At 49.3% G+C, this 15,155-nt stretch overlaps 1 protein-coding gene across 1 annotated transcript in view; it reads right to left on the bottom strand.

The window, feature by feature from the left end:
- Nucleotides 1–15,155, bottom strand: part of REELD1 (reeler domain containing 1) — a gene marked incomplete at its 5' end in the record, with an annotated part of 31,205 nt that overhangs the window by 671 nt on the left and 15,379 nt on the right. Inside the window, 1 exon segment of the mRNA XM_082463177.1 lies at nucleotides 25–15,153. Coding sequence (XP_082319303.1) covers nucleotides 14,789–15,153 — 365 coding nt within the window. The 3' untranslated portion in view covers nucleotides 25–14,788.

Here is a 15,155-nt window from a genome sequence, read left to right as displayed (position 1 = left end):
ATGATTCATTCCTTCAATGGGGACCTTGTCTTGTTTATCTTTGTAACCCTGATAACTAGAAGAATGCTTGCCTGATAGCAGGAATCCCAATAAATGTTTATTGAACGATGGGTTGGCCCTTACTGTCCCCCAGGTTGCTTTTCTGATTCTGGAGGAGACATCTTCAGATTATAAAACACTATTTTTGGAGAGTGGCATGTGACTCGATTATCATTCAGTGAATGGGAATCATCATGTTAATCAACCTATGAATGCTCCTGAAAGGACTTTTTTTTTTTCATGAAAACTACCAGCAAAAAAAAAAAAAAAAATATGATGACAATGTTGACCTCAGAGTAGTTGAGACCCAGAGCATCTAGGCCTCAGTACCCCTCAGATGTACATTTCTTGCTGTAGCCTTTGCTGTGGAGGCCAGCTCTATATGCGTGCAAAGGTCCTGAGGTCAGGATCAGGCACCCAGGTTGGGAAGAGCGCGTGGCTTTTGGGCCCAGGCTAATCAAGATGGCCCCGCCCCTCTGCCCTCCAACTGCCTTCCATCTCCCGGCCCCCCCAGGACAGAAATGCACCCCCGCTTGCCCTCCTGGGACATTAACCACGCAGCCCCAAATGCTAAGTTAGGATCCAACCAAAACTCAACTGGATGAGGAGAACACAGGAGCAGAGGAACAGAGAGCACAGGGCCAGGCAGAGGCAGGCCAGTTATTGCAAAGGGAGCCCTGCATCGGGGCCTTTTACCTCTGGGTCACTGGTTCAAATCCAGCCAGGCCTCGCCTGGCAGAAAATCATTAGCGGCTCTGTGTCAGGCTGCTTGACAGATGGAAAATGAGTTTCCGTCACCATCCAGCAGGCAAGGGTCCACATCACACTTGGCACTAAGCAGCCCTGGACTCTGTGGAGACGGAGGAGAAGTCATGCGACTGGCCCCCGTCCCTGGCAGGTCTCTGAGGCCAGGCCAGCCAGCGTCTCAGCAACCTCCGCTCGGGGGGCCTGACAGCTTTCTCATCTCACCCCCTTCATGAGCACTTTATTAATCTAGGTTTGTTTTTTCCCCCTGAGGCCATTGTTTAGAAAGTAGTCAGAAGTAATGGGACAACTGAGAAAACCTAATTCTGCAGCATCAAAAGAAGAGCGGCCAAAATCACAGCAGAAAAATACCGAAAAGACATTTTTATCCTTGGCTACTGCGCAGTGCGGGGCTGGGCGGCTGAACGCGTCCCCGAAAGGTGTGAGTTACAGGGCAGGGGAGGCAGGGACAGTGGCTTCACCACTAGCTCCCTGGATGAGGGGCACGGGGGACAATCCTCTCTAAGGGTATTTTATTTTCGCCTCTCTTCTTCCCTCGTAGAACTATCTAAGCCACCAGCCTAAAAGCACCTGAAGCTAAGAAAGACCCGTCGTCCCTTTCTGGGCGCAGACAGGCCCTGCCAGACTCTCGGAAGACAGTCTATGGAACGCCCATAGACTGGACCCTCCTCACCACCAAGGGGGAGGAATTCCCACCCACCCTGGATTGTTCTGGCAAATGCACAGTGCGGTCTGACTCGCTGCAAACTTCTAAACCCCTCCTCTTCGCCGGGTGGAGAAACCTACAGCAGCGAGCATCCCCGGTCTGGGCCTCGGAGAGTTTCCCGGTCCGAGCTGCACTTCCTCTGACCCCACCGGGACGGCTGCAGTGTGGCCCCTCCTGGGTCATCCCAGGAGCGCCCAGTCCTCCCAAGACTCTGGGGCTCCGAATAGAAGGCGCCCCCTTGGGCTGCTGAGGAACAACCTCGCCAGTTCGCCGTCCGCATCCCCTTGGCCGGCAGGGGGCAGACCGCACCCACCGCCCCTTCTGCCGACCCGCGGCGGCCGCAGCGCAGGGGATGGGCCCGGAGGATGCGAACCATGGGTCCCGCGCCTCCGGAGCTCACCTGGCTTTGGGAAACCCGGCCAAGGTGTGTGGAGGGACCTTCTGAGCCACCTGTAAGAGCCATGAACCAGGAAATCCACTGCCACATTTCTGTGCCCCGAGAAACCCATTACCTCCTTCTCTCCGGGTCCCTCCAGCCCTGCTTGTTAGGACAGGAGCCTGTGGTTCCTAGACCTGAGCTTGACCTCACCCTTTGTTTGGATGAATCGAGAAAAGACCAGAGTTCGGGACCACTCGCAGCAGGCCAGAGCCTCTGCTCTCCCTTCTCTCACTCCCCCAATCCTCCTACCCAGCCCCTCTGACGGGGTTCTGAAGCAGAAAGAAGCCCCCAGGTTCCCAATTTGCGTTTTCATTCTGTTGCCACGCTTTTAGACACCTTGGTATGATCAAATGGAGACAACCTACTGTGTCTGTTTCTGTTCACAGGTATCAACAGTTTTAATATAGATTCCCGGCGGCATCCGAATTTCGGGGGCGGGGGGATCTATCTGCAAGCGCAGTCGCTGTTACAGCAGATGGTGTTACTCGCCCTGACAAACTGGACAGGGGCTGGTTTTCACAGCTGCATGAGTGTGAGTGTGTGTGTGTGTCTGTGCTCGCACGCGTGCACCTGTGTGTTTAGTTATAAACTAATACGTGCTCACGGAAAGAAGTCCAGAATGGGGCCAAGGGAAAGCCGATCTGCCGAGCACACTTTGGGAACCACTGCCCAGAGCCCTTCCGTGCTCCTGGCCTCTCCGACTTTCTCTACCGCCCTAGCCCGTAGGCCACAGGGGAGCTCTTCAGGAGTCACTGCGGCCACCTTGCTTCTTGAGAACCCTAAGGCTACTTTCAAATGCAGCTTCCCTCCAGACAGAGGAATTAGAGAGCAAGAAGCCTGCAGCGCAAACCCCTGGACAGAGAAGCCTTCTGAGGATTGCTGTCTGCCCCCTTGGGATTGCACAGATGGGGCCAAGGTCAGCGGGGGGATGGCCAAGGAGTGGACGGATGCCTGCCTTCTTGCCTGGAGGAACCTGGAGCAAGCTGTGGTCTTGGGCATCCGGCCTACCCTGATCGACCCGGGATGCCCCGAGGAGGGGGCACCCCCTGCTGGCCCCGCCCAGACCGACAGGAGCTGTGACTACGGGGGAAGATGCCCACGTGGACAAAGGAAGCAGCTGCCTTTGTACTTCTCCCTTCCTTCCCTAGCTGTGCTTCTGGAAGAATGAGGAACGGTTCATTCTGGAAGAATGGAACGGTTCCAAGGAAGTCGAAGACTTGCCTTGACATTTGGAGAGCCTGTTTTCTGAGGAAGAGCACGAAGCAGCGGCAGGTTCACACCTAGCGCTGAGCTTGGCACACGGCGCATGCTCAGTAAAACGTTACAGCTGAAACTGAACTGTCTCTACCTCTGTGCCGCTGCTGTGTGCCCTTGTTCCTCCCTGAGTCTAGTTTCCGTCTGTAAAACGGGATGTTGATGGTAATACCCACCTCACAGAGCTGATTCCAGGATGAAATGAGGTCACTCACATGAGTGAATAATGTCAGCTCTAAAAGGTGACAGAAATGTCAGGGATGGGAAAGTTGAATGCTGTGTATCAAATATGCTCCAGAATTAAAGTTATAGTGGCCAAAAATCAGTCCTAATGTATTCATTGACATTCTTCTATTCATTGACTACGAACTTTAAGCTGTAAGAATAATCTCCTGTCCTCCACCCCTACCCCACCAGTGGAACTCAGTGAAGCTATTTTCTTTTTGGGTGGGAAAAAAAAAAAATTTTTTTTTTTTTTCTAAATTGGGCCGTGTGCAGAATAAAGGCCGCCCACCACGGCCCCGGACAGCCCTGGCTGCACAAAATGTGCACAGCGTCCCCCTAGCACCAAGGCTTGCTCTTATTTACACTTATTTACATATCAAGCCAGATCTCCATGGCTGCCTGCCCGGAAGCCCTATTTTTAATTGTTTGACGCTCCAGCCACCCCTCTGACCCTTCCTGGCACTTTTCTGAGGATTTCTGGCCACTGCTGGCTCGTGAGGGAAGGCCCCCAACCAAACCAGAGGCCCCCAAATTCAGCATCTTTAAGCCCCTTTTCACGGGGATTCTCCAGGCAGGCCAGGGGTGGCCCCCTATAGCGTGGAGGGGATTTGGGCCGCGGCCCGGGGGTGGAGGAAGGAGAGGGGGTGGTCAGCGGCATCCCATGTGGACAAAAGGACAGAAGACAAGGGTAGCAGCTGCCTGTGGGCTCTCCAGCTTCCTTCTCTAGCTGTCCTTCTGGAAGGCTCAGGAATAGTTCCAAGTGAAAGCAAAGGGCTTGCCCTGAAATTTAGACTGGGCTGCCGGTGGTTTTTTTTTTCCCCCCTTCTTTTTACAAACAGCATTTCCTAGACAGAGCAATAAAATATATATTTATAAATATTTTCCAAGAGTGCCCTCTAGTGGAAATCTGAAGGCAGTGGCACGCGTTACAAATTGAAGTGACTTGGCTCCCAAACTCCTGAATAAAAATAAAGCACCTTCCACCCAGACCTTCTTCACACGTGACCTGAAAACAGAGCCAGTTTCTTCCACGAGTCCATAAAATGTCACGTGGCCTCGATTGGAAATGAAGGCCGCCTTAAGTCTTTAAAAGGAAATGGTGCTCCACTTTTAGAACTGGAAATTACACACAGTGTTCAGGAACTTTCCGTGCAGGGAAGTGTGTGGAAGGGGACAATGGGAGAGATCCCTGGGTTGTATTCCTAGGCTGCGCCTGGGTTGCTGGCCGACGGCTTTTATTTTGGCTGCGGAGGGAGCCAAGGCTGCAATAAGGTCCAGCCCCAAAGGCCACACACACTGCTGGGTTTTTACCTTGGAGGATGTGGGACAATGAGTCATTTGTGCCTCTTCCTGGTTCTTCCTGGCCAAGGTCAGCTTTCCCACTGGAACCAAGCAGCCTGGCGCAGCGCCCGAGCCGTCTGGAGCCTTCCACTGGTGCCGAGCCCAGGAGCGGGTGTGACCCCCCCGCCCGCTCCCCCCAGAGGGCCCCAGTTCAGGCTCCGAGGCAGCCCTTGTCCACGTCATAAAACCCCATTCACGCGGCTCAGTTTAGCATGAAGGGCCCCCTGGCGGAGGCCTGAGGAAATCGCCGGCCCTAAAGAAAGCTTCCCTGGCAGAATTATGTGCGGGGGAAACTCAAAGGGCTTCTGACCATTCCCATTCCCTTTCTGGTCCGCTTTCCAGAGTCAATGAACTTTTCTCCGTTTGGATGGATTCCAATTCATCTTGCAACCATTGCTACCACGGGTAGTAATAAAATAGCTGCCGTTCCTTCCTTTCCCCATTCAAGAAGCATATTTGAGCACCTACTCGGCCCCAGGCACTCTGTTCTAGACTCTGACCACCCAGACAGACAAGGTCCTGATCTCATGAAAATTACAGTGTAATTTGGAGATAGATGATACACAAGCAAATATATCATTTTGAGGCTCTGAAGGAAACCAAGAGAGTGTAATGAATAACTGGGGGATCGCGAGATGAAGCGTTTGGGCAGACTGCTCTGAGAAGGTTACATTAAGCATCTATGATGTACCAGCTGTTTGCTGCGTTAAAGGTTAAGGATACAAAGATAAAAAGACAATGCCGTCTGTACCTTCAAAGAGCTCAGAGCGCAACGGTGAAATGATAATTCCATAAGATTCAAACAGTGAGATTTCACAACAGCCCTAAGATTTATTGCTCAAGATAAATCTGCCCAGTAAATTGTGTCATCCTCATTTTATAGCTGTGCAGGTCTGAAAGGACTGGCCAGACGTTGTCGAGTTCATCAGTAGCACTGTCAAGTTTGGAATTGAGGCCCGTCTTACTCCCAAATAGTGTCTATCTTTCTTTTCCTATGCCCTGTTTCTTGGTGGAAACGGGGAGGTAAACAATGAGATCCCAAAGTCTCTCCCAGCCCGAAGGTTTCGAACGGGCATCCCGCACCGTCTGAAGTGGGTTCACAGTACGCGGCTCCCTGCCTCTCAGCATCTGCTGCAGGACTCCCACGAGAGTAGAGGAAGGACCCAGACCATACACTGGCTCTAGCTCCAATCAAACGTGTCGCTTCTCTGGCTCTTGACAGTGGTACACAAGTCTGGCAGTTGATGTCAGACTCCCTCGACCTCGGTCCTGCAGAGATGCTGATGAGATGCTCCTCCACCAAACTAACTCAGACCCAAGTCCACACCCGGGGACCCTCCTTAGCTTCCCTTCGCGAGGCTTCTCTCATTCAGCAGCCAAAGGGACAGGTTTCCTGCCTCTGGGAAAAGGTCACTCAACACTTCTGCCGAACTAATCACTGACCGGACCTTCCTGCTTCCTGACCGGAGCAGGAAGAGGAAGGAAGAAAAGTCCACTGGAAGTGACCCTTGTCTATTCCTCAGTTGCCGGTGGGGAAAGATTAATGACCCGTAGCGGGCTGCCTGCAGATGGTGGTGTGATGGTTTGAGCCTCTTCTCTGAAAGCCATGTTGTCACACCAGGGCTCCTAAGAGAAGAGAGGAAGACAACTGGGCCAACTCCTTGGGTGGTAGGGCTGTTGATTTGCTGTCAACTAAACCACACACACCCAGAGTCCAACATCTGTGTGTCTGCTTGCGCCGGCACAACAAGAGACAAACGTGCCCCCGAGACCATGGCTCTTGGAGGGCTGGGAGGTAACTCCTCTGCACAGATGCCCTACATGCCCTAATTATATGACTTGTTTCTATTACAGAAATGCCGTGCTTTACCCACTATCCTTTCATGTAGTAAATCTATATTCAATTTCTACTCTCTGCCAGGCACTGTGCTAGATGCCAGAGGATACAGCAGAAAATAAACACACAAGAGTTTGTGGAGTTTATATCCATCAGAATCTAAAGCAGCAGTTCTCAGCCCTGGCAGCCCATTGGAGTCACCTGGAAAGCTTTAAAAACTATGGACGTGGGCCCTACTCCTAAGAAGTCTGATTTAATTGTACTGGGATCCTGATGTCAGTGTTTATGTCTGAAGGATTTGGGTCCAGATGGGAGGGTCTCTGAGGGTCTGCGGAGAAGTGTCTAGTGTTTCCAATTGTGCAGTGAATCAGACTCCCTCCTGGGTTACTTGTGAAGCTGGACCTTTCCCCTACTGCCAGGCTGTGGGAGGGGAAAGCAAGAACACACTTGGGCTCTGTGTCTCCTCCAGAATTCCACTGCATCTGTGTGTTTTACTTCTATTTCTTAGTTTCCCACATCGGGAGTCTTTTCTTCTGAAGCTAGGACCTTGCCAGTTCAGGTCCTGAAATCCGGATTCAGAGATGCACAGCCTTTGCCTTCTATCACCCCGGGCTGCAAATCAACTGCCTCTGACTTTTCCCCTTCTCACTGACTTCCTTTTCTTTGTTGCTTGATTCCGATCTCTTTTTGTCTCCACCTCTTAGATCCGGGAGCCTTCTCAGTTTGCTTTATGGCTCCGGTAGATAGCAGGGACCCATGCCCGGGGCTGAAGGACCTTTCCCCTCCTTCAGCCCTTTCTTCTCTAATCTCCTGCAGTATCTCTCTCTCTTTTCCATCCTCACCATTTTCCACCCCCAGATCTGTCCCCCTCTCCTGCCCCAGCTTCTCTAAACACTTCTGTCACTGGGGCATAATTCCTGCAGGAGACAGGAGAGGAAGCATCTGGGGGTGGAAATTAGACGTTGTGAAACTCTCACCATCTTCCCCATGCCTGGCAGACACCAGACATGGACAGCGCCCCCTCCACAAGCATTAAAGAGAGAGAACAAAATATATTTGTTTGTTTAATTGTTTAATATCAAGAAGAGTTGATTTTCAGCCCCAGAGGGTCTGGGCAAGCAGAGACTCAGCTTAATCAGAGGGCTCGGGCTTACATCATGCCCTACAAATAATAATAATCATAACATAATAGTACTAATGCTTGTGCTACATTTGGAGCTTGAAATGATCAGTGACATTTCCCTTGATGAGGTTAAACAGCCCGGCTCGGGGCTGCACATTTACATAATAAAGATCAGAAGTCACCGCCTTCTACAGCTCTCCTGGCACAAGCCTCATGTCCTTGGTTCAGGGACACCACCACGACCACATCCTAATGTACTCCCATCTGTGGTCCTGTGCTGTGATTCTAATCTTCGGCTTGCAAGTGAAATGTCAGGGTTTTTTTTTGTCTGCGAGAACAACAAATTATGTTTCTGAATGAGAAGATGCCGCCTGTAATGGATAATACAATCTGAAAATGCAGAGGCAACATCTGTGCCCCGTGATGTTAACCGGGCAAGCTGTAGTCTATTTTTCTAGCCTATCAGATGATAGGAAAACATCACTTTAGGTATAATAATTAATCATTAGTCAAAGTGGATATATCCCCATTGGTTCCTTGCCTCTCAGACAACCCTGCCTAGCCTGACTATAAATCAGGAAAACACATTCTTTAATATCCAATGGAATGTATCTCCAGGCAGCTTCTTTCCTCGACGAAGTAACTAACAAAACCCTTGGCAGAAACCGTCTCTGACCAGCTGATGGGGGGAAGATTCTCCCAAGGGGCTATTTGAAGGAAGGAAAATGCAGGAGCCCAGGGGAAGGGAGGCAGTGAGTTCAAGATGGCGGCTGTAAACCAAGGAAACATCTTCAAGTGGTGTCTCTTAGCTGCATAGTGGACGGTGACAGCCAACACCTTCCCTATCTGGGCCTATTGGTCTCTTTTCCCTCCGTTATGTCTCCTCCCCTTGTAATAGGGAAGAATCTTTTGTATTCTATTACAAGTTAATCACTAAAGGGATGTTGCCTATAAGATTAAATTGCACATTGTGGCCCATCTCTGGGAACCCTGCTTCCCAGGTCATGAGCATTAAGCTAAAATACCTTTGTTTAGCTCGCAGGAAACATCCTGCCCAGGCCCACCTGTGAATGGCTGCAGGAAGGAAGAAATTAACACATCCCTTCCGGAGGCTGATGGGAACCAGGAAGTGTTTGACTTTACTCCCTCCCCCTTTTAGTGTAAAAGAAGCCTGAATTCTGACTCAGGCAAGATGGTTCTCTGGGGCACGGAGCCCACCATCTTCTCGGTTTGCTGGCTTTCCGAATAAAGTCGTTATTCCTTGCCCCAGCAATTCATCTCTCCATTACTGGCTTGTCGTGGGCCGAGCAGGATGAGCTTAGACCCGGTAACACCCTCAACCCACCACAGTGGCCATTGCCCAAAGTCCTTTCATCCTTCTGGTCCTAATGGCAACTGTAGATTAATCATTCTAGGCCATTTTTCTGCTTGATTCCAGGCTCTCTCTGGATCTACTGAAATATTTACAACACCCAACATGCTCCAAGAAAATAAATGATCTGCCGAGTATGGCGAAAGAAAAGTGCGTTGGAAGTCGAGCTGAGAGGCAGGAATCCGAGGACCACCTAGACCCTATCTTGCTGTTTGACTGTGACGGCTCGGGGGCCTTGCTCGCCTCATCTGTAACGAGGAGGTGTTGTTAATGGTTTCCGTCCATGCTTGTTGGAGCCCTGCATTTCTCAGGCAGTGCCTCAAGGTGAGAGAGAAGGCGGGGGGAGGGCGGTGCTGGGATAGGGTGAGGAGGAAGGGGAAATATACTCAGCCTTCAACTAGAGCATTCAGCCTTTACTGTCCCACCTAATAGGCAAAATTAAAAATTCAAACCCACTAAGTCAGATTATCTTTAAAGCCATTTCCAATTTTTGAATCCTGTAGTTCTCTATTGCAATACTGCCCACTCCATCACTCAATATGGGAATGATTTAGGAGATGCTGCTTCGTCTTAGGGCCTATCGTTGCAGCTCTTAGTTGCTAGGCCAGTGGTTCCCAACTGGGGGTGATTCTGCCCCCCAGGGGACATCTGGCAATGTCTGGGAATGCTTTTGGTTGTCACGCCTGGGGGTACCACTGGCATCTCAATGGTAGAGGCCAGGGGTGCCACTATACCTCCTACAATGCACAGGACAGTCCTCCACAGCAAAGAATGATCCAACCCCAAATGTTGATAGCATGGAGGATGAGAAACCCCATGCCAGACCACATAAACCGAAGAAAGTATGCTCACAGGTGAAGTGGGAAGACTCCTTTCAGTTTATCTTCTGCCCAGCCAAGATTGAAAGGGTAAGTCCATTCTCAACTCCTCCCCACCAAGAACTCTCCAAGCCTTGGATCTGAGACACAGAATATTCCCCTCCTGGGGACAGTGGCACACAGCACTCTTTAGTTCACCTTTGGAGAGAAACTCGTACTGCTTGACACCCAGGCACCTGCAGCGGCCCAAGGTGCTGCATATTCAAGTTCAATCCAGACCAGGCAGTGGTGACAGTAACACGAACCCTGAACTTTTCACTCACTTGTTATTTATTGATAACTTACTATGTACTGGGAACAATTAGCAATGAATAAACAATGTCTCTGCCTTTACAAAGCATCCTAGTCAAGGCGAGTCAGAAAATAAACACACAAATGAATGCATAGACTCAGGAGGTAAGAAGTGCTGTCAATATTGTAAAGCAACCAAGGGCATAGAGAGTGGGGCGGGGGGGGCGGGCAGTGGACAGTAGCTGCTGCTCAGATGAGGCAACATGGGAGCAAAGTTCTGAAGGCTGCGGATGTCTGGGGGGAACCAGTTTCCAGACAATACAGGCAGCCAGACCAAGGGAGCTGGATGGAGCTGTGCAGCAGCCCTGAACCATTCTTGGAAACTCAGGGAATGTGCAAGAAGGTGGTCGGGGGACCGGGTCTCACAGTACCCGGTCAGCCCAGTCCGGATATTGACATTTTATTCTGAGCGAGATGGAAAGCCATTAGAGACTGTGGAGACAGCGTAGCATGAACGATTTATGTTTTAAAAGCAAAATACAAAAACCAAAAAACATTTGCCAGACTTCAGTTGTCTCGGCCACTCCACCCATCTGCTCAAAGGAGCAGAGTCTCAAAATGTTCACTTTTCTTTTTGCATTTAAAGAACAGAACAAACCCACAAAACATCAGCCAGCCTTTCGTCACAAAGGCCCTCCTGATATTCTAAGCCAGAGATGATTATGGCTGTTTTTGCAAACCCCTAATGGCCAGATGGAGCTGAGTTCTGAATAGCTTAAGAAAACGGAGAAATTCTCAAGTTTAATAAAACAAATTAATGCAAATTCATTTCACTTGAATAGAAGAAATTCCTTGCCACACACCATTTTTAGAAGAGGGGAATACGTCGGGGTGACATGAAATCAAATCACAGAGCCTGCATTCCAGAAAGGCTGGGATCACTTTTTAATACCGGAAGTCCAAGACCGGGAGAGGGTATGCTATCTGTAATTTATTCATAAATTGCCAGCTCTTCCCAGACAACATTTCAAATAAAACGTGACACTTGTTTAAATATTTACTGGCTTGTTGACCCATTTTTTTTGTTGTTGTTAATTAGAATTTTTTTTAAAAAGAAAACAAACATTGTAACAGCAAATTAATGCAGACAGCCTTGACAGTGAGATAACTCGGCCAGGCTACAGTTAAGCGTTAAGTTGTGATTTACCAAGATTATTGTATCCAAGGGGAGAAATTAATTAGAAATATCAAAAATAGTCTCTGAATGTAAAAAGGTTAAAGCCCACCCCTAGCCCCAATCTGTGATTATGAAATTAGCACAATAGATGTAAAACCATTTGTTTAAAATAGAGTTTTTAGCAATTGTTTTTCTGTTATTTTCCCTGAAATGTGTCTTTAGCCCCAAACTTCCTTCTCCAAGAAGTGGTTGGCTGAGCAATTCTCTAGCTGTTCCCACAAAACAAAAAAGTTATTTTAAGATGCTGCATTTGAGCCCTTTGCCTTTTTATAACTTTTAAGGGCTTTGTGCTTTAGTAAGTGCCTTCAGGTTAAATTAACACTGCCTACTCACTCCCCTCTGGGGCTTCTCTGAAGCCAGGCTTAGAGAACCTTCAAGATCACAGTGACCGAGGGGTTTTATGTGTCCTGAATTCAGGCCTGGGGATTCCAGCCGCCCTTCCCAAAACGGAGTTTACTCAGAATGTCTCAGCAAAAATGTCTGACCCCCAGCAGGAACTGTAGCCAGTGGCTGCCATGACAACCAACGTGATGCCTCCACTGGCTGGGTCGGGGCAGTGAGGGCACAGGGGGAGAAATTGTCACGGACAGGGAATCACATTTTTGGTGGCCATGGGATTTCTCTAAATGGACTAGATTTAAAGATAGTGTTGCAGCTGCAGGATGATGTTAATAACAATGGCATGTCGGTTAGAGGCAGCTAAGTATTCAACATGCATTTAATCTTCACAACAGCCGAAAGAGGTAAATCATTTTGTGATCCATTTATCTCTGTTGAGGAAGCTGAGGCTTGTAAGTCTGGCTGACTCTTCTGCACCTGTCACTATCGTGCCTGACCTGGAGTTCCCAGCTGGGGAAGAGGAGGTGCCTAATTCCTAAAGCCTGGGCAATTCCCTGGCCATCCAGTGGTTAGGACTCAGCACTTTCACTGCCATGGGCGTGGGTTCGATCCCTGGTCCGGGAACTAAGATCCCGCAAGCCTCGCGGTGTGGCCAAAAACACAAACAAGAAAACAAACCAAAAAAACCCCCTAAAGCCTGGAGAGTTCCCTCGGCCCCTTTGATGCTTTGCAGAGAGGGTGACCCATGGCATCTCCTGAAGGTGAGCAGCCCGTCTCTTCTCACACAAGCCCCGTGGCAGGCCAGCAGTCCAACCAGCGATGCAGTGAATCAAACATAGCTTCAACTCCTTTGCCACTTCTTCCTTTGAAAACTGAAATCTGTTGCCCTTCCCTTGGAAGAATGAGGGCTGTGACATGCTGTGACCACCAGAACGTGGCGGGAGTAAAACCGTGTTACTTCCCAGGCTAAGCCTTACAAGATGCCCAGCTTCTGCTCTTGTCTGCCTGGGACACTCCTTCTGGGAACCCAGCCGCTATGCAGTAAGAAGTCACAAAGAGGAGAAGCAAATTGTTTCCCACACTCACTCACGGCCCCAGTGAGTACCCAGCCGGCAGCCAGCGTGAACTGCCAGCCCCGTGAGTGAGTCATCTCGGATGTTCCAGCCCATTTGACAAAAGGCAGAGCGGAAGAGCTGCCCAGCTGAGCCCAGGCAACCCCAGCGTCGTGTGAGACCATCAGTGGTAGGCGTTGTTTCAAAGCACTGGGTTAAGGGGTAGTTTGTTTCACAGCAATAGATAATCAAAACAGTCTGTTTACACAGGATAATATCCTCTTGGACAGGAAAGATCTGGAAGGTAGTGTATATGTGGTGCACCCAGCTCTGATGTGACCTGGCCAGATGGGAGCTCTCCACTAGTGAGATGGCTTGTCTTCTGCATCTTGGCGGGGGGCATCCCTGGGGAGCGTGGGGTATGTAGGAGGGATATCTGTGGCCCCCACTGGAGTACAGTACATGTGTCTCTTTCCACGGCATTCCCAGAACACCTTCATTTGTGAACATACAATTACCTATGTCTCCACGTGCCCAGTGAGGCGCTTGACTGAAGTCAGGGGACAGGTCTGTCAACCCCAGAATCCAGGAGGAGAGAGTGTTGGAATTGATGCCCAGTGAGCTAACAGGGGCTGGAAAAACAGAAGCAGCTCTTTCCTACACACCCAATTTTTTTTAAATGTTTTTGTTGAATCGAGATGTCACGAATGCCTCCTTCTATTTAGTGATTTACTGAACTTATTCCTCATGAAGTTATTGTGAGAATTAAATGTGAAAATAAATGTACAGTTCTTAGCACAGTACCTGCACGATTTAGGTGATCAATTAAGAAATACGCTTTCCAAATTTATAGTGGTTTTTGTTTCCACATTTAAATGGATCGTGACTCTGTAATAGGTTTATCTTTGAAAAGGCAGCTAATTCCATGTGTTATATTAGGTGAGCATATTCGAGAGTTATATTCAAACATGTTGTTTTGACCTCATGTAGTATCTATGGGACTCCTGCTAAATCAAAGTGATCTTCATGAAGTCACGAGGGCGGGTAGATGGTCTTCGTCCATCTTGCTTTCTTAGACGGGTAAAGACTCTTCTTAAAACTGTGTTGGTATCATCATTTTTTTCAGCCTGACCTTTCGCAAAAGGCAAGATGTCTGCTAGTCGTTGGGATACATAAATCTCTCATCAAGTGTAAATGGATTGGCGATCTCAGATCCATTTACCTCTGATGAAGAGGCTTGCTTACCCCTCTCTGGTGTTTATGGCCTCCTGCTGCATGTATGTTTTCCCACAGATGTGGGTAATCAAACTCTCTAAACTCTTCCTTGCTTTGGATCAATTTCCATGGCAGATTTGCCAGGCTTCTGAGTGTCCAAGAAGGCTGAATACCCTTGCACTCACCCAGGCAAAGACATCAGAGCCGCCTTTGAACTCCAGTTTGGAAAACAGAAATTCTTTGGGGGTGGTTTGAAGAGGCAAAGGGAGGGCTGCAGTCCTTTTTCTTGCAAGAGACTCAACCTCGACGTTACTTTTTTTTCAAAGAGAGTCGATGAGGCTGACACGCTGAGGAGGGACAGAAGTTCTATTTCTGCAGGTTCCTTAAGGCAACAGAGGAAGCTCAGTGGCCACGGGAGTCTAGTTAATGAGCAGGTTATACAATATTCATTGTGTTGAGTTTAACTCTTCAAACAGAACGTCTAATTGCAAAAAGAAAAAAAGCTGCTAAAAAAAAAAAGAAAGAAAGAAAAAAAAGCTGCTAAATTACAGATGTTAAGACAACAAAGCTGGAAAATAATTCCCTCTGTTGATAAACCTGTCCTTTTGCTGCTCCCTCCACTAACTGCTCCCTGATGGGAGGCACAGTGAATCCCCATCCTCATCAGCTAGTCTCAGTAGCTCTGTTCTGGCTGAGACACTCTACAGGGTCTAAGGGGGACACTAAGACGCCTTCTCAGAGGACTGTTTTCTTGCTACCCACAGCGGGAGTGATCCAGTTGTATTCTGCTTCAACCAAAACAAAACTGTTCTCCCCAATCCTCCTGACATGCACGATCTCGCTTCCATCGCTCCTGGCAGCTGCGTCCCCAGCAGGCTCACTAAAGGATACTTCCGTCCGCTTGTGGCAAGACTGGGCATGCAGGTAGCCAAGGCCAACAGCCACGGCCATGCCCAAAGCAGCCGAAAGGCAAAGCAGGATTCCCAGCTGCAGAGTCCCGAACTGGATCCCCAAAGGGGCCCTGGCTTCATCTTGCCCAAGCTCAGGCCTTGGGTTGGTCTTCCTGGGGTGTCCCACGCCGCTCTCTCCATTGCCCTCCCTA

The sequence above is a fragment of the Balaenoptera physalus genome (assembly GCF_965194825.1).
Source record: "Balaenoptera physalus genome assembly, chromosome: 5".
In the NCBI taxonomy this organism is placed as follows: Eukaryota; Metazoa; Chordata; class Mammalia; order Artiodactyla; family Balaenopteridae; genus Balaenoptera; species Balaenoptera physalus.
Note: the sequence above shows the minus strand (reverse complement) of the source record. Positions and strands in the feature narration are given on the sequence as shown.